Source organism: Leptodactylus fuscus, chromosome 5 (genome assembly GCF_031893055.1).
Source record: "Leptodactylus fuscus isolate aLepFus1 chromosome 5, aLepFus1.hap2, whole genome shotgun sequence".
NCBI classification, from domain to species: domain Eukaryota; kingdom Metazoa; phylum Chordata; class Amphibia; order Anura; family Leptodactylidae; genus Leptodactylus; species Leptodactylus fuscus.
This window is the reverse complement of record NC_134269.1, coordinates 124,946,406-124,973,136: the sequence shown is the minus strand read 5'-3', so window position 1 is coordinate 124,973,136 and position 26,731 is coordinate 124,946,406. Positions and strand designations below refer to the sequence as shown.

Here is a 26,731-nt window from a genome sequence, read left to right as displayed (position 1 = left end):
TTTTGATAGGAAGAATTGCATGCACAAAAGACAATGTTCTCCTTTTCTTCATAAAGTTTTATATATATATATATATATATATATATATATATATATATATATATAGTGTTCCAACTTGTCAGACGTAAATTCTTAATAAACTTTATGGGTTAAATGTAAACCTCTGTAATAATTGCCATAGGCATCCTTCCTGTTTTTTGGAATTTTAGCCTGTTGCACAATGTAATAATTTAACATAGTCCTATTAATAGACCATATTACATGTAATAGTGTAAGTCCTTGTTGTTTAAACATGTCCACTTATCAGAACCTTCACATGGCAGAATTAGAAACATTGCTTAAAAATGAATCATAGTAGGGTTTTTACAGTGTATGTTCAGTACTGTTAAAAGAAAACCAAGCCATACTGTACAAAAATAAGTTAAAAATTATATTTTCATATTGCAATTTCCTTTAAAGAGAGTCTTTCACCAGGGTGAAGCATATTAATACAAGACCAGAAAGGGGTATCCCCTCAGCAACAAAAATCAAGATTAAAACCTAACTTTTATTAAAGTCATTTAAAATAAGTCTATAAAGTTCATGTGTACCTCCTTCTACCACCTAGTGCAATAAAATCACTATTCCTCACTGAGTGGCAAATCTTTTTATGCAGGCGTGTGTTCTGTGATACCTAATCTGTATGTCGGGTGTTCACCCTGAATCTAGGTACTTGTTCACACCACTCTCTATAGCTCACCTAAGCTGACAGGTGCTCGTTCTGACCGCTCCATCTCTCCTCCTCAAACAATTGGGTTTCAAATTGACTGTGCTGGGAGTCTCTGCCTGAGCCTGGACACTTATGAGAACCTGCAGCTCTGGACCCTGCTAGTTATTCTGCCTGTATCTGTGAGAACAGATTGATATTCTAGGACATCAGATATGTTTGTCCCTTATATTATAGCGTCTCTACGCGTTTCATCAAGATTATCCGTAGACGATTAAAATTTTTGCATGCTGCCCTAATAACTATAGCCTGCCATCTAGCCTATTGCAATACCAGCGATATGGCATGTGGTAAAAACCACAGTTGAGACCGGGACCCTGATGGTGGATCCCGGTTGTAGTAAAGAGGCTGACACTGCGCTCTGTCGTCTCACTCTTAAATAACCCCCGAGCGAGAGCCAGATGTACCTTTTATTTATACCTTTTTGGGGAATGTCTGATGTTTTGATGGTTTTCAATTCAAGCTGTTTTGGGAGGTGAAAGGGCAGTTCAGGTCTTTTCGGACACAGGCATACCTAATGTGTGCTTGATTTACTTTATTTCTATATCTGATCTAGGGAGAAGGGGGTGAGTTAAACTTTTTATATTTTCAAAAACATTTTAGACCCCTATGAGGTCGCAATGATTTGGCAATTTGAGGGTGGTTGCGAATTCTTGCACTTGATCATCTGCCTGTGTAGCAGAGCCTTTCATTTTTGCTTAGAAATATGAGGAGGTGGGTGGACAATAAATGGATACCTCCAGGTTTTTTTTTTTATTGTTGATCTTCCTTTTGATTTGACACATGTTTCTAGTAATTTAACAAAAACCATGTTTGTATAAAAAACTATTGCAAAATATCAACAGTATTTGACATTAGTTTATATTATTGTGTATGCAACTGATCATAGAATTCCACACATATCACACACATATGGTTAAGTTGTTGACCTAACTTATTAAGCAACATGATAAAGATAATTATACCTTGACAAGTACTGAAATTGCATATCCTGAAACCAAATAATAAAAGGTGTGTACACTTTGCAAGCTTCCTAGCAATAAATTACAAGCCCACAAGAGGAAGAAAATGACAATTGTAAAAGTTGGCTCTTATTTGCACTATATGCCACTAAGGGGGTAATGACAGTAAAAATGCATTTTATTGCACAAAGGGTCAGTGTATGGAACTAAAAAGGGACTATATTGCACTACGTACACTCAGTGGCCAAAAGTCACAGGAAGCTGTGTCACAGTGCCGGTTGTGTCGGATATGATATTCAAACAGTGTGACGCGATGCGGCCTATGGTGATAATGTCGTCAGGATATCTGAGCAGTCTGATGCAGACAGGTGTCTCGAGAACATGGCAGCACCTCGCGAGTTATGTGACTTTGAACGTGGGATGATAATCGCTGCAAGACGTATGGGGCATAGCATTTTGGAGATTACCTGGGAATTTCAGTTTCTGAGGTCAACAGTGTCTTGGGTGGATCTGCAGTATCGCAGAGACAATGTTGGCAGCCACGTAAACCGGCGCACCGGTTGACCATGAGTGTTCAATGAATGGACATCACGTCACCTCCAAAGAGTCTTACGAGGCTCTCAATGATCTACTGTGGGTCAAATCAACATCGACTTGAATGTGAGGCGCCAGGACCCCATTTCCACCAGGACTGTACGCCAAGAACTGCACCACATAGGCTTCAACAGTTGACGCCTGACCCATGTCCCTTTTCTGACGCTGCAACACACAGCTGGAAGACTGGCATGGGCCCGCAACCATCCTCATTGGACCATGGAACAGTAGCGGCATGGTCTGATGAATCACGGTTCCAGTTGCACAGAGCCGATGGGCATGTGAGAGTGTGGCATATCCTCCAAGAAGCCATGGATTCTGCATGCCAACAGGGACGTGTCCAGGTGGGAGGTGGCTCTGTCATAGCTGGACCATATTCACATGGTCACAATTGGGTCCTGTTGCCCAAATGTAGGGAGAAATGACCGGTGCGCGATACGTGCAACTTATGGCAGATCATATGCACCCCTTTCTGGTGTTGGAGTTCCCTGATGGGGATACTGCGTACCAACAGGACAATGCAACATGTCATTGCTAGTTGGTGGCATGGGACTGGCTTAATGAACACACCAGTAACCTCACGATCCTCGATTGGCCTGCCCGCTCGCCTGACCTCAACCCCATAGAGCATTGATGGGATGCTGTGGATACCAGTGTCCACTCCATGTACCCAGCGCCAACTACACAGGACCAATTGTGGGCTGCAGTACAGATTGTGTGGATCAGTATCCCTCCAGAACTCCTCCAACACCTCGTGGAGTCCATGCCTTGTCGTCTTGCTGCAGTTATCAAGGCTCGCGGAGGGGCGACCTGCTATTAATGGTGCATCCAGTACCTTCACATGACTTTTGGCCACTCAGTGTATATGGCCACAGAATAGCACTATGTATCTGGTCACTGTCAGACGCTACTTCACTTTATTTCAGTACTAAAATTTTATTAAGGCAAATGTGGTAATTAAGATTTGCTTTTATTGACAAAAAATATTGCAGCAAGAAGGAATTGCTGGAATGGAATGAAACTTTCTATGTGTGAATGTAATGATGATATATGCAAGATTCAGGTGTCAAACACAGGGCTCATGGCTGCAATCAAGCGTCCTGAGGCAATATCCTCAGGTGATGCTTCATTGCATTTACTGGGGGTTGACAGTCTTTGTTTAATCAGCTGTTACCTATTGAATTATTGTAATAGGAGCTCCTGTCCAGGACAGCCACTAGGAAATGATGCACATTTTATCACAACATTGAAGAATGCCAGGATGTTTTGTTACTTATCGGCTCTCTTTAGTGCCAGGTACATGGCACCCTCATGGTGGCAGTGGAGACTGGTCTGGAGAGGAGCATGGATCGGTGAGTAACTTATTGACCACTAATCATATGAGTTTATGTATATTCAGCGATGAGAAAAAAAACTGACATCCAGCGCTTCCACTCGAATAAAAATACAATCTTCCTTTATTGAAATCCAATGAATTAAAATGTGACAATTCCAGACATCTGGTGGTACAGCTTGATGCAAAAAAATTAATGCTCGCTGGCGCCTTTCGAGAGCATGTCTCTCTTAGTCATAGCTAACTTCTATGTGTGTGCACGATGTTGATATAGGCACACATACTCCGTTCATAACAGCTGTTTACAATTAAGAGTAAAATCGTCACAGTGACAAACATGAACCTAAGACGAACGAATGATCATTATAAATAACATTGACACACACATAGAAGTTAGCTATGACTAAGAGAGACATGCTCTCGAAACGCGTCAGCTAGCATTAATTTTGCTGAGACAGGTAAGATGATTATGGCAGTCCTAGGGGTAAAGCAACAGTCTTACAAAGATTTTCATTCTACAGCAAGTGGTTAGGTTAATGTTATAACTTTACTCTGAAAAACAAAATTGCTGAAGTCTGTGAACAGACAGGATTGACTGAAATATTAATTCAGGCACTAATGTATCTAAGGCATACACCCTGCAAACCTCTGAACTTGTTCTCGTTTTAGATACCCTTCATCCTGAGATTTTCTTCATGATTCTCAGTTGTCTTTAGCACATGAACGTTTGACCTGTGTTGTACAGTTACATCAGATACTACCTGATTTATATACTGTAAGTAGGTCTTCACTTCATCTCTTGACCCGGACAATGCACATCTGTAATACTGTTTACATACTGGTAAATGGATTGTGATCAGACATCTTGTTTTATTCTGGAAAACCTCCTTATTTGGAGTCTGCTATAAATGGATCTTCTTCTGATTTGTGTTCAAGTTAAAGTGGAGGGTTTGTGGGCCATAATAAAGCATCACCAATTCACCAACATGGAAACTCACGGTAGCTGAAAAAAATCCCAAAAGAACATAGTATAAGGACAGACGTTTGGCATGGGGGGGGGGGGGGGGGCATGGGGGAATTTAACATATCCGAGTGTGCCCTTAACCCAGTTATATCATTATTATCACTATACAGTTACCATATTGATAGATACTGACTCTACATAGGGCTACTGCAGACCATTTAAGTAAATACAGTACAGGAAAAATGTAGTGACTTTCAGGTAACATCTCTGACTGTAATTGTTCATATTTATCGTTTCTTCCATCTCTTTCCATGATCACTTCTTCCAGCTGGACTAGCGCAGGTAAAGGGAGCAATGTGCATTAAAACTCTCCCTTAATGTCTGTATTACAATGTATGATCTGGGACAACCCATTTAAATTAATGGTCCCCTCAATTAACAATGCCCCTGTGGCCCCTAATTAATAATACTCTTGTATGTCTCCTTAAATCAATAATGCCGTCTTAAATTAGTACAGCCCAATACCCCAGAAAGTAATACTTCTTTACATAAATGCTGCCTCCTAATGCCCTGGCATGCCCCAATAACTCTTTATATTAATAACAGTTGCTATATAGTAATGTCATTGCATCTTAGTTGTTGCCAACTTTCTGCTATAACATGTATTTCAAATGCATTACTGTCCTGTCTATGTCTGAAATTCAGAAATTTCTGTGTGTTTGTAGCAGCCTTGGAGTGGGCCCAAAAAACTCAGTAGACCCATGGCTCGTGCCTTCTGCTAACTATGCTTCTGTATCAGAACCTAGGTACACTGTACTCCAAATCCAGGTTATCATGTAGCTAAAGGACAGAGACAACTAGGGAGTAACTCTAGCTGGTAATGGGCCCTATTTACTTACTTCTTCTGGCTTCGGGCCTACTTGTCTGATGTCACATGACCAGGGCCTGCGTCCTTATGCTTTGTGTTGCAGGCCCCGGGTCACATGACATAATGTACGTCATTGAAAATGGTCAACATCAGTGGAGACTGCAGCAGAGCCAGGGAGAGGTAACTAACAGTGTTTTTTTTTATTTTTGTATCCTCCCCTGGATTTCAGATTATGATATACTGTGTGTGCAGTATAATATACTGTTTGTGCAGTATAATAATTGTTTATGGGGGTCCACAATGGGACATAGTACAGTGTGCAGGGGCCACTATGCGGCATCATACTGTGTGTGCAGGGGCCACTATGGAGCATCATATTGTGTGTGCAGGGGCTACTACGAGGCATCATACTGTGTGTTCAGGGGCCACTACGGGGCATCATACTGTGTGTTCAGGGGCCACTATGGGGCATCATACTGTGTGTGCAGGGGCCACTATGGGGCATCATACTGTGTGTGCAGGGAGCACTAGAGGCATCATACTGTGTGCAGGTGTCACTATGGGGCATAATACTGTGTACAGAGGACACTATGGGGCATAATATTATGTGCAGGAATGTGTGTGGGGGTCAGTCAGGTCTTCACTGTCGGTCAGGGGGCCCCATGTCAAAAATTCGCCACGGGCCCCACCATTCCTAGTTACACCACTGCTAAAGGAACTCCCTACACAGAAAACAAGAGATCTCAGCACAATCAAAAGGCTGCTTGCTGTCTATGACTAACATCCTATCAGCAATCACTCAGGCAGCTAACCAAAAGTAAAGAAACTTTCTTTGCACTCATTGTGAGAAGTTTGAGCCTCCTCTGAGCAGTTATAGGCTGGAGTCATAAAGCAGCAGATTTATGTGTTGGTTGGCACTGTTGGTTCCTAAAGACAAGCTTCACTAGTATGAGGAACAGCAAATTAGGGGGACACCTAGTGGTTTTTCAGGCAGAAAACAGCAAGAAGTTCACATACAATGCACTACATTTTAGTTCAGAATCACATGATCTATTAAATGAGGCTAAGCTCTCTAGAAAGGTAGTGACTGTAAAAAAGGCTTTTCTGGTCTAAAAATATTTGTAAGCTATCTTATCCTATCCTGCATGTAATCAATACATATAATAGGCATTGCAGCAAAATTGCATAGTTAATACTTATATAGCATACATTGCTTCAATTTTGTTATTTTTTAAACATTTTTCTTAAATTCTTTTGTCACAAATTTCATAACATACATTATTAGTTATTAGGATTGGAGCTTAGTTTTGGGTAGTGTTCCTTTCACAAAGCCTAATTTACATGTGTACTTTTTAATTGTGTTTTACTATGGGAGGAGTTGGTTTTGCCTGTGGCATGATCACATTCTAACTGGAGTATGAGACTTTTAGTATCCCAGGAGCAAAGGTTCCCCTTTGTGTCTTACTGGGAAGTCATTGTGGATTAATTTGTGCATCTTGTGTTATCCCATGAAGCAGCTACCACGTCACCAGAAGCCAGAGGGTTTATTTCGCGAGCATCATCTGTAAGAGTAGTAAGGCCAATCGCCTTGTGGAGACTTTGGGTGACTGAGGGTTTTTCTGTGAATAGTAAGGTGTCCTTGTGTTTTCAAACGCATCCTATTGATCTCTCCACTATATTACCCATATGGAGCTGGAATGCTACTTCCACGGTATATACAGAATAGGATGCTGTCACAATAAGACCCTTTCCTATGAGTAGGTTTCAGGTGTAACCATTGTACAGGGGGTCTGCAGAATAGGGCAGGTTAATCACAGGGGAAAGAACAAAGCTAACAGTAAGTGGTATTACATTAGCACATATTATGTTTTAACATGAAAGCATGTTATAAATCATTATTACACAGCCAGCATGACCTACTGGTAGTGATACAGTAGCTACATCTATCTTTTTAATCAGACTTCTACCCCATGCTGGTGTTTGGGCTGAACAAGCACACAACCTCACATCTGCAGTCTTCCATGCAGTTAGATATTGGCAAACAAAAACCTATACATGAATTCTAACATTTATTATGACAAACTGTAGAATATACTTATGTGTAGCTGTTTACTTCTTTTTACAATCAACTGTATTCCTTCAAAGAGAAAGGAGAACATCTGTAACTGGGCTTTACTGAGGCGAATGAAAACAGGCATTATCATTTTGGAAAGTTTGCACGTCTGAGGTGTATTAGTAGTGCTGAAGCCACTTTTGCAACAGCTGGTTGGAGGAGAGATTGAGACAAAAGGGTTAGCCAACTAGAATATTGAGAGAGGCTAGAAGGAAAGCTTCTCACAAAACTCAGGTTGAACTAGTTCAGAAATCCAAGCGGTTTTGTAATAATGATGTTTGTAGTAGAGACACTTTTTAATTTACATTTAATACGCATACAGATGTGATACACTCTACCATTTATAAAAACTGCAACATCATCCAAAGGGATCCAGAGTTAGTTAAGATTTTTCCTGATCAACCAATAATCGCCTTTAATTTTTTTTTTTTTTTTACCAGTATCACTGTAAGAGATAAATTGGTCCGTAGTAGGTATATCAGGATGAGTAAGAAGAACTGGTTGAGGTATCATACTGCTAAAGGCAATTTTGCTCGCAGACACTGCAACTTTTGCTCACAAAAATTGAAAGTAGAACCTTTCCATAGGAAGTACACATTTTGTAGTGATCCGATTTCTAAATTTCAAGACTAAATATTTGTTTTTTTTGTTATTTTTTGGCTCTGTCAGTTTTATTATAACCATTGTATTCAGTTTAGAGAACATGTAGCTCTATCATTACAGGGCAAGGCTCCCCTTGCCTCATACAACATGTCAGCAAACAACACGAAGACAACGCAGAGGTTTTAAGGTTTGCTGGTATTGAGGTGGTCAACATTAGTTCCGGAGAAGGTGATCGATATCACATGCCCTGGGACCTTTGGGTCTTAACAACAGAATCAGCACGAGAGTCTCCCGATAATATGGTATTGCTTTAATAAGCCATCGTTATAAATTGATATATGTATATGAGTTGATTGTAAAATAATGAGATGTGACCAGTGTGTTTGTATCTAATGGAATTTTACTTTGTACACTTTTGTATGTTTTTAAATACTGTCTCCTGGTTGCTGTAACTATGCTGAATGCGCAGTCTGTGCTTGTGTCAGTGCTGAAGCAATTGGTGGTTGCCAATGTGATGGAGACAGAGGGCACCTTATTATGATGAACCTGGATTCTTCCACGACATCAGGCTGTAGAAGTACGATGTGCACGAAATAGCCCTTCACTGCTTTGTTACCAATGATGCATATTTTTACTTGCCTCAATAAAGCCTGGTTACAAATGAATGCCTCCTCTTTTTTCCTTTCTCTTCTGGATTTTGGATTTGTTTGGCGCATGCACCCATGTACAGCTAAATGGACTGCAGCAACTGAAAATAATCCCTCCAGCCTGCATTATATAAGTGTTGTTATTGTGGAGCAGTGCCAGCTGTTGCCTCTCCCTCTTTTTGTTATTTTTATTGTATCTTATGTTCTTGTAAATTAGAATATATCAGTACTACAGTCTTCAGAATTTTCACCCTGACATTACCATTGGGGAAGTGCTTCTTCTTTGTGCAAAGTTGACTGCTGAGCGTCTGCTATTGGATTGCTGTGGTTGCTAATCCTTTTCTGAAGAGGGAGTGCAATACAACTATATTAGCACTATCTACTGTACAATATAGCTAAGATTAGAGGCATATTTCCATTACATTGTTGGTGCCAATACTAATGTGTGAAAGTCCTACGCTTAAATGAGATTATTTTATGCAAATTTTGTGTGGTATGATTTTAGGTTGTGTCATATTCAGTGTTTTCATATATGTATAATCAAGGGTGAACCTAGCCTCTCTGTTGACTGGGGCAAACTATAGAAAGACAACCACTGTGATAGGGCCCCTCATTTGCAGATGAAAAAATTCAACTGTACTGGGACCCACACTGCATACTGCCCCCTTTACTGGCCCACACAGTGTATTGTTTCCCTTTCCTGGCCCGCACACAGTATAACACTCCCTTTACCAGTCCACGACACATAATACAACCCTATTATTTTGCCCCGCACACAGTATATAGCCCCTCTTTTTTTTTGGCCCCCACACAGTATATGACCACCTTTTTTCTTGGCCCCCACACAGTATCCAATAGGTAGTGGCTAATTTAAAAAGAGTGCCGCCCCCACCTTCTCCCATTTATGTCATGAAGTGCTGCCTGAGACGATCATCTCAGGTCGCCTAATGGCAGATGTACCCTTCTATATAATAGTTGGCAATAATGCCATGTCAAAACATGCATGTTAATTTTTGCTGAAAGCATTTCAGTTTAAAGCAGTGGTAAATAATATGACCTGAAATGTATAATGTAAAAAGTGATTTCATACTTGGCAGATTTAATGCAGAAACTTATGTGACTGTTAAGGGGACTGGCCGAAATGTATGTATCTCATGTCCCGTGTCAGTGTGACAGCTCTTTTCACATACAAACATAAGCATGCATGGTGTTTACTTCCTTGTCTGCTGAAATATTGCTATAGCAACCATATATACCTTAAAGAGGACCTTTCACCATATCTGGGCACTGGCAGTGTTATATACTGCCAGAAAGCTGACAGTGCACTGAATTCAGCGCACTGTCGGCTTTCCCGATCCGTGCCCGGTGTAAAGCGCTATCGGTCCCGGTACCGTAGCGCTTTACAGTCAGAAGGGCGTTTCTGACCATTAGCCAGAGACGTCCTTCTGCCTCGCGGCGCCAATCGCGCTGTGCTGTGGAGCCGGGAGGAACGCCCCCTCCTGCTCCTGATAATGCTCGTCTATGGACAAGCTGTGTGAGCAGAGGGAGGGGGGCGTTCTTCCCGGCTCCACAGCACAGCGCGATTGGCGCCGCGAGGCAGAAGGACGTCTCTGGCTAATGGTCAGAAACGCCCTTCTGACCATAGAAGAGCTACGGTACCGGGCCGTAAGCTCTTCACACCGGGCACAGATCGGGAAAGCCGACAGTGCGCTGAATTCAGCGCACTGTCAGCTTTCTGGCAGTATATAGAACTGCCTGTGCCCGGATATGGTGAAAGGTCCTCTTTAAGGTTAAGGCCCCACGGGCCGTATACGCAGCACTTTCCGCAGCGCTTTTAAGAGAAAGTTCACACAGTTTTCCTCTGCGGACTTTCCCTTAACATTATATCTATGGGAAAGCCGCCGGCGTTTCCATAGATATAATTGACATGCTGCGATTTGCAAAGCGTGTCTGCGCTGCGATCTTTTCCGCAAAGTGGAGATGGGATTCACATGAATCATAAGCAAAAGCACTGATGCCCAATATTAAAACATAACATTTATTTATTCCTATATAAAATACCTTGATCCCTTATAAAATATCCTTGTGTAAGGACAACAGATAGTCAAGCTTTCAGACTCAGCACATGAGTATTATTCTTTCCTCACCCATGTAGCAAAGCCCAACCGTCTATCAGATGTAATAAATAGAAACGGTCTTACCAGGTCTAGTCGCCGGCAGGAGTACTGTGGACAAAGGGTTAATTCAGGAATCCTCCCTATGCATATTCTCACAATGACCCTCAGTTCCCCGTAACTCCCGCCCTGACAAGGGCAGTCCACAGCTGTCCCTTACAGTTGCCTGGTATAATATAGTATATATCCCTACGCGTTTCCTGGCACCGTATTGCGCCAATCATCAGGGGATTTTCAAAAACACTAAAGTATCCAAGTGCTATGCCTGCCCACAGTGGTGAGACTAGACTAACTTAGTTAGACAGTGCTAACTAGCATGACTACCAATGATGACTATGATAGCAAATGAGGAACGATACCTGGTTTCTTTTTAAAGCCATCCAAGCTCCACCTTTTCTTCTGTCACCAAGTCCATTCCCATACAAACTGTCCGGAGATTTCGCGCCCTTTCCGCGCCTGGTGATGACGTAACATGGGACCACGTCATCCCCCTTCCCCTTCTCTGTAAACGGAGTGCCGAACAGAGATAATGCACATGCGCATTCAGCGTCAGGCGTCTCCTAGGAGATTCTCACGTGCACACTACACAGCTCGGCCACTGTGTGTGTCCTTCAGACACTTGGATTGGCACACCATAGCTCCAATTGCTGTATGATTCACATGAATCCCATCCACTTTGCCTGCACTGTACAATGCCGCGATTTGCCTGCACTGTTCAATGCCTGCGGGCAAATCGCGGTGTTTATGTCCCGTGGGACCCCGGCATAACATTGAATTCACACACCACAGCTTTGTTGCAGGCACTTATGTTACTATCCTATTCATCTGAATAGAGCTTGCAGAAGCAGAAGCAATCCTATAAAAGCTTACCTACTAGTAATGAAAAAATATACTGAATTGTAACTAATTCCAGATTTCATTTCAGTAAACAATTGCTAGTGTTGTCTTGTGGTAGTGTTATGGTAGATGGCGGCATCAGTGTATATAATAATAACTTTAAAACTACTTGTCTGATATTGTGTTTGCTTCCCTGTGCCTCCAAAACTGCTCTCACCATCGAGGCATGGACTTCACAAGACCTCTGAAGGTGTCTAGGCACCAGCATGTTAGCAGCAGATCCTTTAAGTCCTGTTAGTTGGTAGGTGGTAACTTCTTGTACCAGCACAGCACACAGTGGTCCCCCTGGTCAGTACAGTGGGGGTCCTGAGTCCCCTGACTATACAACTGCAATGAGGGAAATTTTAAATGAAGGAAATGCCTGAGCATGCGCCATGCTTCCATGTCTGTAAAACTGACAGAAAGTCCTATTGGCTTTGAATGGAGTGACTGGATGAATGCTGGACCACCGATCAGTGTATTCTCTAAGATTTGCAGTCTGGAAAGGACAGAGTTACATCAACATACTAATGAGGTCCATGAGCCCAATAACTTCTATTCCTGTCTGGAGGGAGTGTTATATTTTAACTCTATCATTTCATATCATCTTAAAGGAGACAATACCACTGCTCCATTCAAATCCTCACTATAGTCAGCGAGCCTGCTACTGAAACTGGGAAAGTTCTTGCATAATTTGGAGGGTGTAACAGCACTATAAGGAGGGGCTTAACACATAAATACAGGACTGTAGTTCTTCTATATACACACAATTGTCACTGACAGTGAGAATAGACATGACATTTAACAATAGAAAATATAGTTTTCTGTACTGGAAAAGTTCTGGATCTCATTTTTTAATGATATTGTTTTTTGGAATTGCTGACTGTCATTCCATGCAGAGAATTACAGAATGTGGAATACAATGCTCCCAGGTAAGTAGGTTCTCATACAATATTAATAGTAATAACAATAGTAAAGAGCTGCTTATGCTATTTATATTAGTTATATAGTATAACGTGTAATATTTTGCAGAATGTTATTTTTTTGTGGCTCATTTCATTTGTAAATAGTTGTATATTTTATATACAATGATGTCTATCACCTATACAGCACTATAGCTATTTATACAATAATCTAAGAATGTATAATATTATCAAATGATGCACAATTAGGGTCATCTATATAACAGACATATAAAGTCCTATTCGTCCTTTTCTGTATTTTGCATCTTTTTCCTTTTTTCTAAATAATTAACATAAGGACCACAGAGTCCATGGTAATAAAACCGTTTTGGTACAGTTATGAATTAGTCTTCATAGTATCTCAAACTGAATACTGAATATCTCAATACAGAATTATGTATTGATATAAAAAGGTAGGTGCATATGAATAGCCAGAGCATAGACAAGAACTAATAAACAGTGATGCTCTGAAAGTTTCTATTCATCAATGGTAGTAATTTTTCCACTAACTGTCACTAGATGTCGCTGTTGTTGAAAGACTCAATACATTGCTACAGTGTATACAGCTTTGCTTTAGTGTCATATATATAGATATTTGTAAGTTAATAGAATACAGAAATAAATTATATTGTATTGTAATCTCCTGACCTTGTCGCCACACAAGTACTTGTAACACTAATATGTGTACCTAGACTTATATCTACAAATATGCATCCTCATTCTAAAATCTCAGTCTTTATATATGGAATTGAAGCAGAATTCCAGAATATTCTTACAAAGACTTACATGGATTAGTATATATGTATCAGTTACCTGATAATCTTCGTTTTCACCATGTTTACCCAATTACTCGTAGTTTGTGAGCATTGTATCTTAGCTGTAAGGCGATTAATTTCAAGGTGCACTGACTTCCTGGTAAGTTTCTGCTAGACTGAAGTGTGTGCACACAATGCTGGAGTGCACAGAATGAGGAAGAGAGGAGGGAGGAAGGGATGGAGTGAGCAGCTCCTGAGTTACTGAGGAGGCAAGAGGTGTGTTATAGGCTAATTCAGACTAATACAAGACCAAGCACTAAGATAACTCCTAACATAACTCAGATCTCTATCGTAATAATGCAGAGCTAGAGAACACGATGCCTAAATTAAAGGTTGTATAAATGTAGATTAGATGGTCTAAAGATACGCCAGATTTATCATCTATCATCGGTTACTGTGATAAATTTGGTGCATTTGTTATACTGTCCAACTGTTAGTAAGTCTTGTCCATTGTTTTTGAGACCTCACCTGAAATGACACTTTGAGATGGTTTACCATCCTGCTGTATATACTGGTATATTTCATTTCCACTGGCAATCTTACTATTTTGAGCAGATCAGTAAAATATAAAGGTTGATAAGAAATTATATATTTATTTACACATTTATTTTACAGTGTTAAAGCCATTAACAGAATTTCATATCTAATTAAAACTTATTACAAGGATTTGACTTCCTGATCATGGGCCTCTGACCACTTAGGGTTCACTCACATGACCGAGTTTCAGCAGTGAGATTTGGTGCATGTGTTGGCCGTAATTATGGACCGGGATAGGTTGTAATTGGTATGGGACAGTATGTTGCTGGGAGGCAGGGACTCCTAGCAGTATAGATAACTATGTCTCTCCCAGGATAAGGTGCAGGCTGGAAAATCCAACTGACGCATGGACTGAGTTTCATTGCTGGTACTCAGTCATGTGAATGCACCTTTAGACCCACACAGTACATTTTGATGAAGTGGTCATAAGCATGGCGCTGAACTTCAGTACCTATTTGGTACTTGTCTAAGGTAGTATGGAGACACACCTTGAACTGTTGGCACAGGGAAGGGTTATGCCCCTGTCCTGACATCAATCCATTAACGGTAGTACAAACTGGGTATGAATTCATATTGCTAGGTGCACGTTCTATCCCCACAGATGGGGTTAATAGACTAGGCAGAATCTGATGGGATACTACCTGACTGTCATCACAATGCTACATCACATCTGGTGACCAGAGACCATGTTCCAGGGGACCCAAGGAGAGGAAGTGCTATGTCGAATTACCACAAGGGATGCTGGGGCCATATGGTCCCTGGCAGTCGAAGAGGAGAATCTCAGGCCCAGTGCACTGAGTAGGGTTGTGTTCTATTGGTAAAGGAACACCAAGCGGTGGCCATGGCAGCTGCTTTGACTGAGGTCTCAACTAAAGAGGAAGGAGAGCCAGCCATACACACTGCAGTATAGTCAAAAGCAGGATTGTTGTTAGGTGTGCCTGGAGACTCGGCAGAAGAGAGCTGAGGAGATGCTGACAGTACCTACACAGTCATGACAGCCATGCCTCGGCAGATGCCTGTTCAAACGGAAGGCTGTTAGTCCCTTGCATGCTTTAGTTTAGGTGTTTAACTTAGGTTCAGGAGAGCTGCACCTTCTGCTGGTCAGAGTCTGGAGCGGTATGACCAAGAAAGGGGGCTGTGTGGGCAGGTGCAGCTGATTCTCCTGGTTGGTTGTGTACACTGGTGTCCTTGTTAGGGTTACTGGGTTAGAATCACCTATAGTTATTGTCATTAAGAAGTAGAGTTACATGGTCAAGCTGTTAGAATGAACTACATGGTCAAGTCCTAAACACTGTCCAGGACTCTGGGGGATGGACTACACTTCTGAATTCCCAGGCCCCTCCTGAGCTGCCCCCTTTGGATGCTTGGCGGGGGATGCAACTTCGTCACTTTTTACATTCTCTCCCTGCTCCTGCAGAGTTCCGCGTCGAACCTACCCCCTTGGAGAAGATTTTTGTTGGTGCTGGCCCCCTTCGCCACTCCCTCTCGCTCACTTACCGGATCCTGGTTGAACCTCCGGAGGACTTTGTTCCGCCGTTCTTGCTGAAATGGGAATCTGATTTGTCCCTTTCCCTCTCTCAGGAGCAGCGTAGGCGCATTTTTCGCCTTTCTCATACTGCTTCCATCGGCTCTCGCCACCAGGAGGCCAGCTACAGAATCTTGTCCCGATGGTATAGGGTTCCTACGAGACTCCATGCTATGTTTCCTCAGGTCTCCCCATTATGTTGGCGCTGTGGCGACGAGGAAGGCACGCTGCTACACATTTTTTGGTCCTGTCCTGCCCTTTCGTCCTTCTGGGAGGGGGTCAAGCGGATAACCCTCCAGCTTACTGAAACTTCTCACCATTTGGGCCCTGCCCTGTTCCTCCTTAATCATTGTGAGTCTTCTGTAAAGGTCTTTAAGCGTTCCCTACTTAGATTCCTGATCCTCGCTGCCCGGGCTTGTATCCCCCTTTTTTGGAAACGAGTGGATCCTCCTCCTCTCTCCCTCTGGATTTCGAAGGTCAACAAGATAATGCGCATGGAAAATCTCACGTCTTTCCTGCATGGCACGACTGAGGCGTACATCAAAACCTGGTTCTACTGGTTCAGGTTTCAACAGTCTGCAGAGTACCGGACGCTCCTGGGCTCTGACCCCTCCTCTGATTGATACTCTTGTTGTTCGTCTCAGGTATTTGACCAGTGGTTGCTCCCGAGCCCTTCCCAACTGGCTGTGGTATGGATGACCTGGCGAGCGCTCTCACTGGTTTCCTGACTGCTCACACTCACCCCTACCTACCCTTTCACCCCCCACATTTAGTCCTCTCCCCCACTCATCTGTCCCACTAACCCCTCCCTCCCCCCCCCCCTTTTTTCCTTTTTCTTTTTTTTTCTATGTTGCTTTCTTTGTCTTTAATTTTTTTTTTATTTTTTTTTTTTTTTTTTTTATTTTATTCTTCTGATTGTATTTTGTGTTGCACTGTGTGCTTTTTCTGTTCGCAGGGCGGGTGTTCGCCTTGTAACTTGTAATTGTTTTTTCTTTTCTTATTGTTTAAAAAAATTTTCAATAAAAATTTGAGTTATAAAAAAAGTCCTAAACACTGAGTCCTAAGGCTGCTACAAAGTTTCTACAGCTGTGGACAGCGGTTAAAAGTTAATGTTATGGATGTCTCTCTTTATGTTATGAGACTGAATAAAAGGTCTGCATGTTTAGTAAGACACCTTCTATACCATGCTGTATGTATTATCTGTGCTATAAGAGGGGAGCAGCATGGAATCATGTAGAACCCTGTAGGTACTTAGGTGGCAGACCCTGATGTAACCACAGGCTCGCATATCAACCCAGTCCCCTTGTGAATCAGTGTCTTCATTGGATCAGATAATGATATAATACATTGATGTATTCATGCTAAAGATCTGTGAGCATTAACCATTCAGTACTAATGTCCTTGGTATTTGTGCATTCCTTTATCTTAAAAATCTACCATTGTAATTATAATAAGCCATGCAATAATCCACGACTGGTTCTTAGTCTCTTCCTTTTAATTAAAGGAATTTCCCAATGTACTACACCTGCAGGTACATTTGCAGAAATACAGGTAGTAAGAACTAGTTTCAGTACTAAACATACTTGTATATTGCTCTCAGAGAATTCCTTTTCTCTGATACAAATCAAAAAATTTGCTTCAATGTGAAAATGAAAATGTCAGTGAGAGATCTCTATTAGTAAAGCTCTGTCTGCTATATGATAACCTCTAGAGATGAGCGAGTACTGTTCGGATCAGCACGTCCGCATAGAAATGAATGGACGTAGCCGGCACGCGGGGAGTTAAGCGGCCGGCGTCAAAGCGGAAGTACCAGGTGCATCCATTCATTTCTATGGAGCGTGCTGTTCGGATCGGCTGATCTGAACAGTACTCGCTCATCTCTAGTAACCTCCTCTCATGTTAAAAAAAAAGTAATGGACACTTGCCATCCGTTTTTTCTAACGGATACAAAAGTCCTGCATGTAGGATTTTTTGTCTGCTGGAAAAAAACAGACTTCTGACAGATTGTGTGTAAACGGACACTAATGGACACAATATAAAATCCCATTGAAATGAATGGAAATTTTAACGGATTTCTGACTGTTCAGTTAGTGTCCGTTGCTAAAATCTTGTATGGACAGTAGCTATGGACACTACTGACTTTCACCAACGGTAGTGTGAACGCCCCGTAAAACACATAAAAATGTGGTGCAAAGAACCAAAGAACGTGGACCTGTTTTGGGTGAAATTATGCCAGAAGTCTAACACATTTCACTAAGCAGATCTTCTCCACTGGATTTACTCAGATCCCAGCAGGGGTGAGATATAAAGATGAGGTGTTTAATACCATAGCTCATGATTACTGATGCATAATGTTTGTGTTCCATTATGAGCTACTGTATTGGAGATCTGTTGGCCCATATACTGTTCTTGCACATGAACCCTCTGCTATCTGTGTCTGACCTTGGCTTCCACCAAACTAAAAAAAAATCTTAACATTAAATGTGTTTTCTCAGCCACCCTCATCCTTGTCCCATCTGGACATCACAGAGGCCATTTCTTGCTCAGCACTCCGTTAATGTATCACAACAAAGAGTGGCCTGCCTTGATGAACTGGACTTGTTCACACAATATTGTCAGGGCTGCTTCATTTAAAAAGCGGTTATCTTTATGAGATATAAACATATAAGTTCCCTGTAATGGCACCCATTAACAAGATTACAACAGGACAGGTTCATCGCATGTCCCTGTGTGTGAATAGAGTGCTGGTCAGGCAGTAAAAAAGACCCCTTGTTGTCATTATCAGTGAGGGCCCCAGCAGTCAGCCCCCCACTGATCAGACTTTCATCACATATTCAGTGGACAGGAGATAACTGGTAAACTTGGTGCAACCATTTTTATTCTACAATATGTCCTTATGAAGAAGAGCATAGGATTTGAAACATGGTATCAGAATTGGATGTGTTGTAAATACTGATACACTATAAAAATAATTGTTTAACCTAAAAGAAATTAATATTCATAGTTAGATATAAGGTATAAGAATTATATTAAAGGACACGTTTCCTTTATAAGTGTTACCCCTATTAATTTCCCTAATATTTTGTAAATTTCAAGACAGTGTACTCAATATGGAAATATCTTAATGTCACAAGACTTTATGGCACAAGTCCCACAGTACCCAACATTGCATCAATATTTACTTTATTCTGAAATCAATGGCAAGGAACATTTCCCTGAAGCAAGTAGTTAAACAATGAACAGCATTGACACTACTTTTATACAACAGTTTGTGATGGCGATGTGACCCCACTGACATGCTGCAATAATAGGAATGTCATTTTGCATGTATGCTTTATTTTGTGCATGTTGTGTTCCTGCATATCTTAAGGTCCTTCAAATACGGAACTAGTTTAGAATATCGTGTCAGGTGAGGCATTCATGAGCCTGTCGTTGTTCTTTATAACCTCTAGCATTGTGAGTAATGCCAAAATAAACATATTCACCTGATGAAATTTACAATGCCACTTGATTGTATTTATTGCGTGTTTCCTTCTATACTATTTCCTTGTCATACTGAACTTCCCTTTCTGAAACAGTAAATAGTTTGCATGTTAACTTTTGTTTTGATCCTGTGTAGACTTCTCTTTTTTATAGGTTTATAGAAACCTAAAAAAAAATTCAGCTGTCTAAAATGAGGTTTAGGTGTTGTAATTTCATGATTCCCCTCTTCAAAATGTATGCATCACTGGGTTTTCCCACAAAAAAATTAATAATATGTCAATAAGATATATCATACAACACAGAACTAGTTTTACTTTTGGCAATAGGTATTTTTGTGGTGTATTCAACCCCAGCCTGCCTCAAGCATTTTTCAATTTTCGTTTTTGATTCCCCGCTTTCCGAAAACCCCAGTCTCTTTATATTTTCATTCACAGAACCATATTTACTTTCATATGTATACTAGGGAAAGGGGATGATTTACATTTTTTATACTTTTTTATATTTGTTTTTAACTTTTTTTTTTTTTTTTATTTTAGACCCACTAATGGTCTTAAATCCTTGGAGGCCTGATTATTAATACCGTGTTTCCCTGAAAATAAGACAGTGTCATATATTAAATTTTGGTCCTAAAGATATGCTATGTCTTATTTTCAGGGGATGTCTTATTTTATTCTTGTGTGCTGCTGCTACCACTGCACTACGCTGAGATGTGCTTGCTGTGCAAAGACTGTATGAAGAAAAACATTGCAGCTGGCTGAACGCTGTGTGCGGTGCTTCGTGTACACAGGTATGACGGCTGCTGTGATACCGCACGTTGTATCCACTCTTCCTGCAGCTGTGGGATGAGCTGTGAGAGTGGACCCCGTGCCACATACGATGCTTAGTGTATGTACAGCGGGCATCTCCCAGCTCATCCTACAGCAGCAGGAACAGTGGATACAACGTATCACAGTGGCGTCAGCAGCCGGAATACCTGTGCATACGGAACATCGCGCACAGTGTTCAGCCGGCTGCAATGTTTTTCTTCATACAATCTTTGTGCAGAAAGATTATTATTATTATTGGGGGGGGGGGGTCTTACTTTTGGGGGGTGCCTTAAATTAGGCAATTCAACAAAACCTCTGCTATGCCTTACTTTTGGGGGATGAATTATTTTCAGGGAAACAGGGTACAATACATTGCAATGGAAGGGATTTAAGGAGGTTTTCCCTTTTGGGCAAGTTATCCCCTATTCACAGGATATAGAATAGCTTGCAGAACAGTGGGGGTATGACTTTCACCATTCAGGAGAACATGGCATTTTTTTTCCCCCATTCTGAATGGAGTGGTCAGCAGGCAGGGCACTCAGCTTTTTGAAAAATTACTATCCTTGCCTTCTTTATCTCTGTGTACACAGCACTCAATGAGCGCTATATTCACAGCTATGAGAGCCACCATGATTCAACTTTCCTCTGACCTAGTCAGCTCTGCACTTATTATCAGTAGGCTTATGTATCAGTTCCAGATATAGAAGAAATCAGGCAAAAAAAAAGTACTGTTAAGATGTCCCTCAAAGGTCCCTTAGGTATAATAGGAGCACAAACTCTGCAGAAATATATATATTTTAGACTTATTCATTTTTGTAGCTTCTATTTTTAGACCATTGTATAGGTTCTTTAAGCCCAGGGAGTCGGATCTCTGATACAATACACTGAAATGCTAATTCATTCCAATGTACTGCAAAATCCATACACTTATATCAGAGTCTGCCTAGCATTGTTTTTTTTAACCATTCCGCCGTAGCAGTGGTATGGTGAACGGGCTCCTGTATAGTGAATAGAGCAGTGGAAACATACTACATTCAATTAGTAATATTGATAGTTTTACAAGGACCCACATTTTTTTTTTGCAAGAGGAGTGGCTCTGTTAAAGAACATAACATTCTTAAATGCAAGGACATGATTGAGAATAGACATGAAATTTACTTTGCTTTTTTGTAGGTCTTGTTATCAATAGGATAGGCTTAGTATAATGTGCTTATGCATGTTGGACACAGATGATGTTTCAGTAAAACATTCTTCCGTGTCTGAATCCAATCAAACAAATAAAGATCAGCAAAACAATACATGTAATTAAATAAAACCATGGTGTACTGCTTAGTTCCGGGAAACCAGATTTACATACTCCTTTTCAAACAACACTCTAAACCTTCTATTGTTTTGACTCTATGATCAAACCTATAAAAGGAAGCTATTAGGGTCATATTGTATTGCACGTGTTTTGTGCAAATAAAGTTGGGCAACTACAGTATAATGAAGAAATACCCCAGTTTTTTGGGGCTTTTTAATGGACATGTAGCACATGGATATTGATTGTCTTCCTTACAAGACTCACTTATTGCATAATTTTCCAAATAATGATTTGTCACCTGTTGGGTGCCAGCGATTTATCCGAAGTGGCATCACTTTGTGGCGTGGTCTTCCTCATAAATGAGAGTATATGAAGATTTTTTTGTGCCCTATTGCAGATAGAGAGGAGGGGGCACCCTGCTTCCACTAGTTGTCCTATAGTTAGACACAGCCGTATGAGAAGAAGCAAGAAATGCATGATGTCCTAGGACACAGAGCTTTATTACTATTAAAGTTGAGGCCCCACATTGCGGAAATGCAGCTTTTATTGTTGCAGATTTTTCTGCATTTTTTTTTGTGCCAAAGCCAGGAGTGGATGGAGAAGATAGAAACATAAGTACTTCCCATATATTTCCCATTCCTTTTGTAGCCATTTTGTGGCTAAAAAAACAAACAAACAAAAAAAAAACCACAGCAAATTCTGCATAAAAAACTACCTTTTCATACCATGGGGCTTCAGTCTAAAAGTCGGAATTAAATAAACAAAATGAAATCAAAGAAAATGAGGAAATTAAGAGCAGCTTTGCTGTTTTTGTGTGTGCTTTTGTCTATAATAATAAACTGAATGGTAGGCTTCCTGGTTTTACAAGGAAATCTTGTAATTCTACAGTAAAATCCCAGACTGAGGAAGTAGAAAGTATAAAACATATTCAAAGAAAGTCACGCAGACCTATTTTTAGTATAAAATGGCTTTTGTAGCAGCAAAGGCTACAAAGTAATGAGAAATCTGTCACTGAATAATAGAATTTCTTTTTATATCTGCTTTTGAACTTTCGGGGTGATAAGCTTTGATTATGTAACATGGAAATACACCTTAGTCCTTACATAAACTCCTTATTTAATGTGTTTATTAGTAGCTAGCATAGATAAGTCACCAGGTTAAACAGAAATGAGTCAGCATTTCAAGACTTCTACAAGACAGTAAGTCCTGAATAATCTTTTGAGGCCATAAATAGAAGTAGTAGTACAGTATCTAGGCAATCATGTATAATTCAATGCATCTTAAGGTAAAATCATTTTACTAAAATGCATTCTTTCTAGAATGAATGCTTATGTAATGGTAATATATTTAAACAGATAGTAAGAAATAAAACAGATGAATTATTTATTTTCCTAGAAACAGCTCCACTGATCTCTATGGAGTATACCTGGTATTGTAGTTTGGCCTTTTAAAAATGAATGGGGATGTGTTGCACCAACCTTCTCACAATGAGGCTGATTTATTAAGATCGGTGCTTTTTGTGCTAGTGCTGGTACAAGGTTTTGTGTGTCTCAGGAGGACAAAATGAATGGATAAAAAAAGTTATGTTCACCATGGACAATATTAATGATATAGGACTCCCCAATATTTAAATTGGTAGGAAAACATCATGTGATCAAAAGTATACAGACACCCCCAAAAACATACGTTTTTCATATTAGGTGCATTGTGCTGCCACCTACTGCCAGGTACTCCATATCAACGACCACAGTAAACATCATGAGAGAGCAGAATGGGGCGCGCCACAGAACTCACGGACTTCGAACGTGGTCAGGTGATTGGGTGCCACACATCACGCAGGTCAATGCCAAAGACGCCTCGCTTGGTGTAAGGAGCATAAACATTGGACGATTGAACAGTGGAAAAATGTTGTGTGGAGTGACCAATCACGGTACACAATGTGATCCGATGGCAGGGTGTGGGTATGGCGAATGGCCGGTGAACGTCATCTGCCAGCGTGCGTAGTGCCAACAGTAAAATTCGGAGGCGGTGGTGTTATGGTGTGGTCGTGTTTTTCATGGAGGGGGCTTGCACCCCTTGTTGTTTTGCGTGGCACTATCACAGCACAGGCCTACATTGAGGTTTTAAACACCTTCTTGCTTCCCACTGTTGAAAAGCAATTCGGGGATGGCGATTGCATCTTTGAACACGATCGAGCACCTGTTCATACTGCACGGCCTGTGGCGGAGTGGTTACATGACAATAACATCTCTGTAATGGACCGGCCTGCACAGAGTCCTGACTTGAATCCTATAGAACACCTTTGGGATGTTTTGGAACGCCGACTTCGTGCCAGGCCTCACCGACCTACATCGATACCTCTCCTCAGTGCAGCACTCCATGAAGAATGGGCTGCCATTCCCCAAGATGCCTTCCAGCACCTGATTGAACGTATGCCTGCGAGAGTGGAAGCTGTCATCAAGGCTAAGGGTGGGCCAACACCATATTGAATTCCAGCATTACCGATGGAGGGCGCCACGAACTTGTAAGTCATTTTCAGCGAGGTGTCCGGATACTTTTGATCACATAGTGTAGCACAGCGTCAGATGCCTACACAAGGCTAAAGACGAGGAGAAGATGCAGGTGGAGTGAACAGGAGGCAGGAGAACAGGTTCACTAACATAAAATATGCTTGTCTGAATGACATCTATTCTATAGTACTAATAAATATTTTCTTAAAGGACCACTATTTCAAGTATTGTCATTTTGCTATGACATGGTACCACTTCTTGATCCGTGAGGATCTGATTCCCCGGACTCCCACCAACCATCAGGATCATTTGTAGAACTAGTCTAGCCTTGTAGCTTTAATGTTTCTATTACATTTCTTGCAGTGATACTCCTGGTTATCCACTTTACAGGGAACTTTACATTGTTCCACCTGAACAGCAAACAGTTAGGTACACTGCTCTGAACAACAGAAGCTCATGGCTCTTATGCCTTTTAGAATTGACAAGGGTCTCAGCTATCAGCTGCTGATAAAGGCTCAAACAGTATATGTTATCTCTATAAACACAAAGATAACAACGTTTACTGCAAGTCATTGTGTGTCCTGGCAGCATGTACATTTTTTTTCTCTTCAAACCTGTGTAATGTAAAATATATTGACTGCACTTATTATTAGATCTGATTAGATTTTGAGTAATCATAATAAATAATTAGAGATGAGCGAGTAGTACTCGATCGAGTAGGTTTTCCATCGAATACTACGGTATTCGAAATACTCGTACTCGATCGAGTACCACTCGCTATTTGAATGTAAAAGTTTGATGCAGAACCAGCATTGATTGGCCGAATGCTATACAGTCGGCCAATCAACGCTGGTTCTTCTCCTACCTTTAGAAGTCTTCTCCGTGCAGCTTCCCTGCGGCGTCTTCCGGCTCTTCATTCACTCTGCCAGGCATCGGGCCTGGGCAGAGCCGACTGCGCATGTCCACTTGTAGTGCAGGCATGCGCAGTCGGCTATGCCCAGGCCCGATGCCTGGCAGAGTGAATCCAGAGCCGGAAGATGCCGCGGGGACGCTGCACAGAGAAGACTTCTCGGAGGATCCAGCCCGACCCTCACTCGTGGACTTGGTAAGTATAATTTGATTGAATGTTGCCTACCCCTGAAACGAGCATTTTCCCCCCATAGACTATAATAGGGTTCGATATTCGATTCAAGTTGTCGAATATTGAGGGGCTACTCGAAACAAATATCGAATATCGAACATTTTACTGTTCGCTCATCTCTATAAATAATCTTTCAGTGTAAAGGCAATGTCTATAGCTATTGCCCTGTCCATCAAAAAGTCAAAGATCACCCACCAGCTTGTAAGCTTGTTGTGGAATACAGGAAGAGAGAAGAGAGAGTAGGCAAACTGCTGAGAGAGGGAGCTGTGAAAACCTGTTTAATGTTATAGCATATGCTAGCTTGATGATATAGTTCTATATGATGGATAAAGTATATGTTTACACTGAAACTTGAATTTTCTTGATGAACAATAACAATAGCATTTTATTATAATAGTAACCACATAATTGAAATAGGCTATATTATGTTTTAATATTAATTTGCCCCTATCTGTTTTATTTTAGGGAGTTATTTGTAAAAACAAACCAGCATGTAAGTATAATGTGTTGTTTCTTAATATTATCTATAAAAGTAAAACCAATCAAACATATCAAATCATTAAACACTTTACATTGTGTGTTTGATGTGATTTATGAAAATACATAATTGCCTGTTTGAGGAAATAACTATTCTCCTACTAATTTTATTAGTCAAGTATTTGACAACCTCATGTAAATGTGCAATAACATTTCCTACTACTGCTTCTTTAAGAGGTATGACGTGTGTATGTTAATGCTTCCGTTTTTTTAGAAAGTGAGGGAGTTTTCCGAACTTGCATTATAGGTGTGGCATGCACTTCTCTTCTTTATTTAGAATACCATCTGATGGTCACATTACGTACATGATAACAAAAAGGGAACTCCTGCTGTATACTTTTCTCAGCACCTACTCTCTCCACGTCACATAGTTTCCATTGCATATTAAGATAGGGCAGCAGAGAGGAAGGTATGTGAGTCACTATGTGACATGTAGTAATGTTTTATTGTCAATAAAATCTAGTAGTCTTGTGAGTATGTTGTAATGGGTCATTTATTCAGTTATATACTCACATAGGAAATCTTACATCATTGTTACAACCCCTAGTCCTTGCCTCATTGCTTTTCTCTTGGATTACAAATGCCCGCTGGATCTTCTGATCTCAGTGTACAGAGGTGATTATGTCATCTACATGATGAACAGGCGCTTTTTCACTTTTCATTTTAAACCTGAGTTACTGAAATTCCTTGTTATCTATTATGCTTTAAACGCTTTAGTATCATATTACAAATATAGAAGTTATATCTAAAGACATGCCTTTTAAATTGGTCCACTCACTATGACAGTTCTTTTTAAATCGCAGTATTAGAATGGTGTCCTAATACAGGTATAATGGGGCATGTAATTGTTTTATCCATTAAAATGTTAAACAAAGTGAGTGGGTAGGAGGAAGGTGGGTCCCAGTATGTTCTCTGTATAGTTATCCCCAGTAGTGTAATTAGCAAAGACTGGGCCCCCCAGCAAAATTTTGACTTGGGCCCACACCACGGTATAACACCCCATTTACACACATTTAAGTGGCCAAAGTGGCCTGCAGACTGTATAATGTCCTATAGCGGCCCCTCCACATAGTGTAATGTAACGGCCCATCCAAATAGTATAATGTCAAATAGTGGCCCATCCACACAGTATAATGTCCCACCGTGGCCCCTGCACACACTATTAAAAAGGCTATTCAGGTGCTGCTATTAGTTTGTAAAAAGACCCCCCCA

The 26,731-nt window shown here is 40.9% G+C and overlaps 1 protein-coding gene across 1 annotated transcript in view; it reads left to right on the top strand.

Annotated features, from left to right (window-relative positions):
* Nucleotides 1-12,694: 12,694 nt before the first annotated feature.
* The window catches only part of IL17REL (interleukin 17 receptor E like), a 97,082-nt gene continuing 83,045 nt past the window's right edge, over nt 12,695-26,731 (top strand). The window contains exons 1-2 of the mRNA XM_075273437.1: nt 12,695-12,832; nt 25,448-25,475. Coding sequence (XP_075129538.1) covers nt 12,695-12,832; nt 25,448-25,475 — 166 coding nt within the window. The remainder of the gene's footprint in view (nt 12,833-25,447; nt 25,476-26,731) is intronic.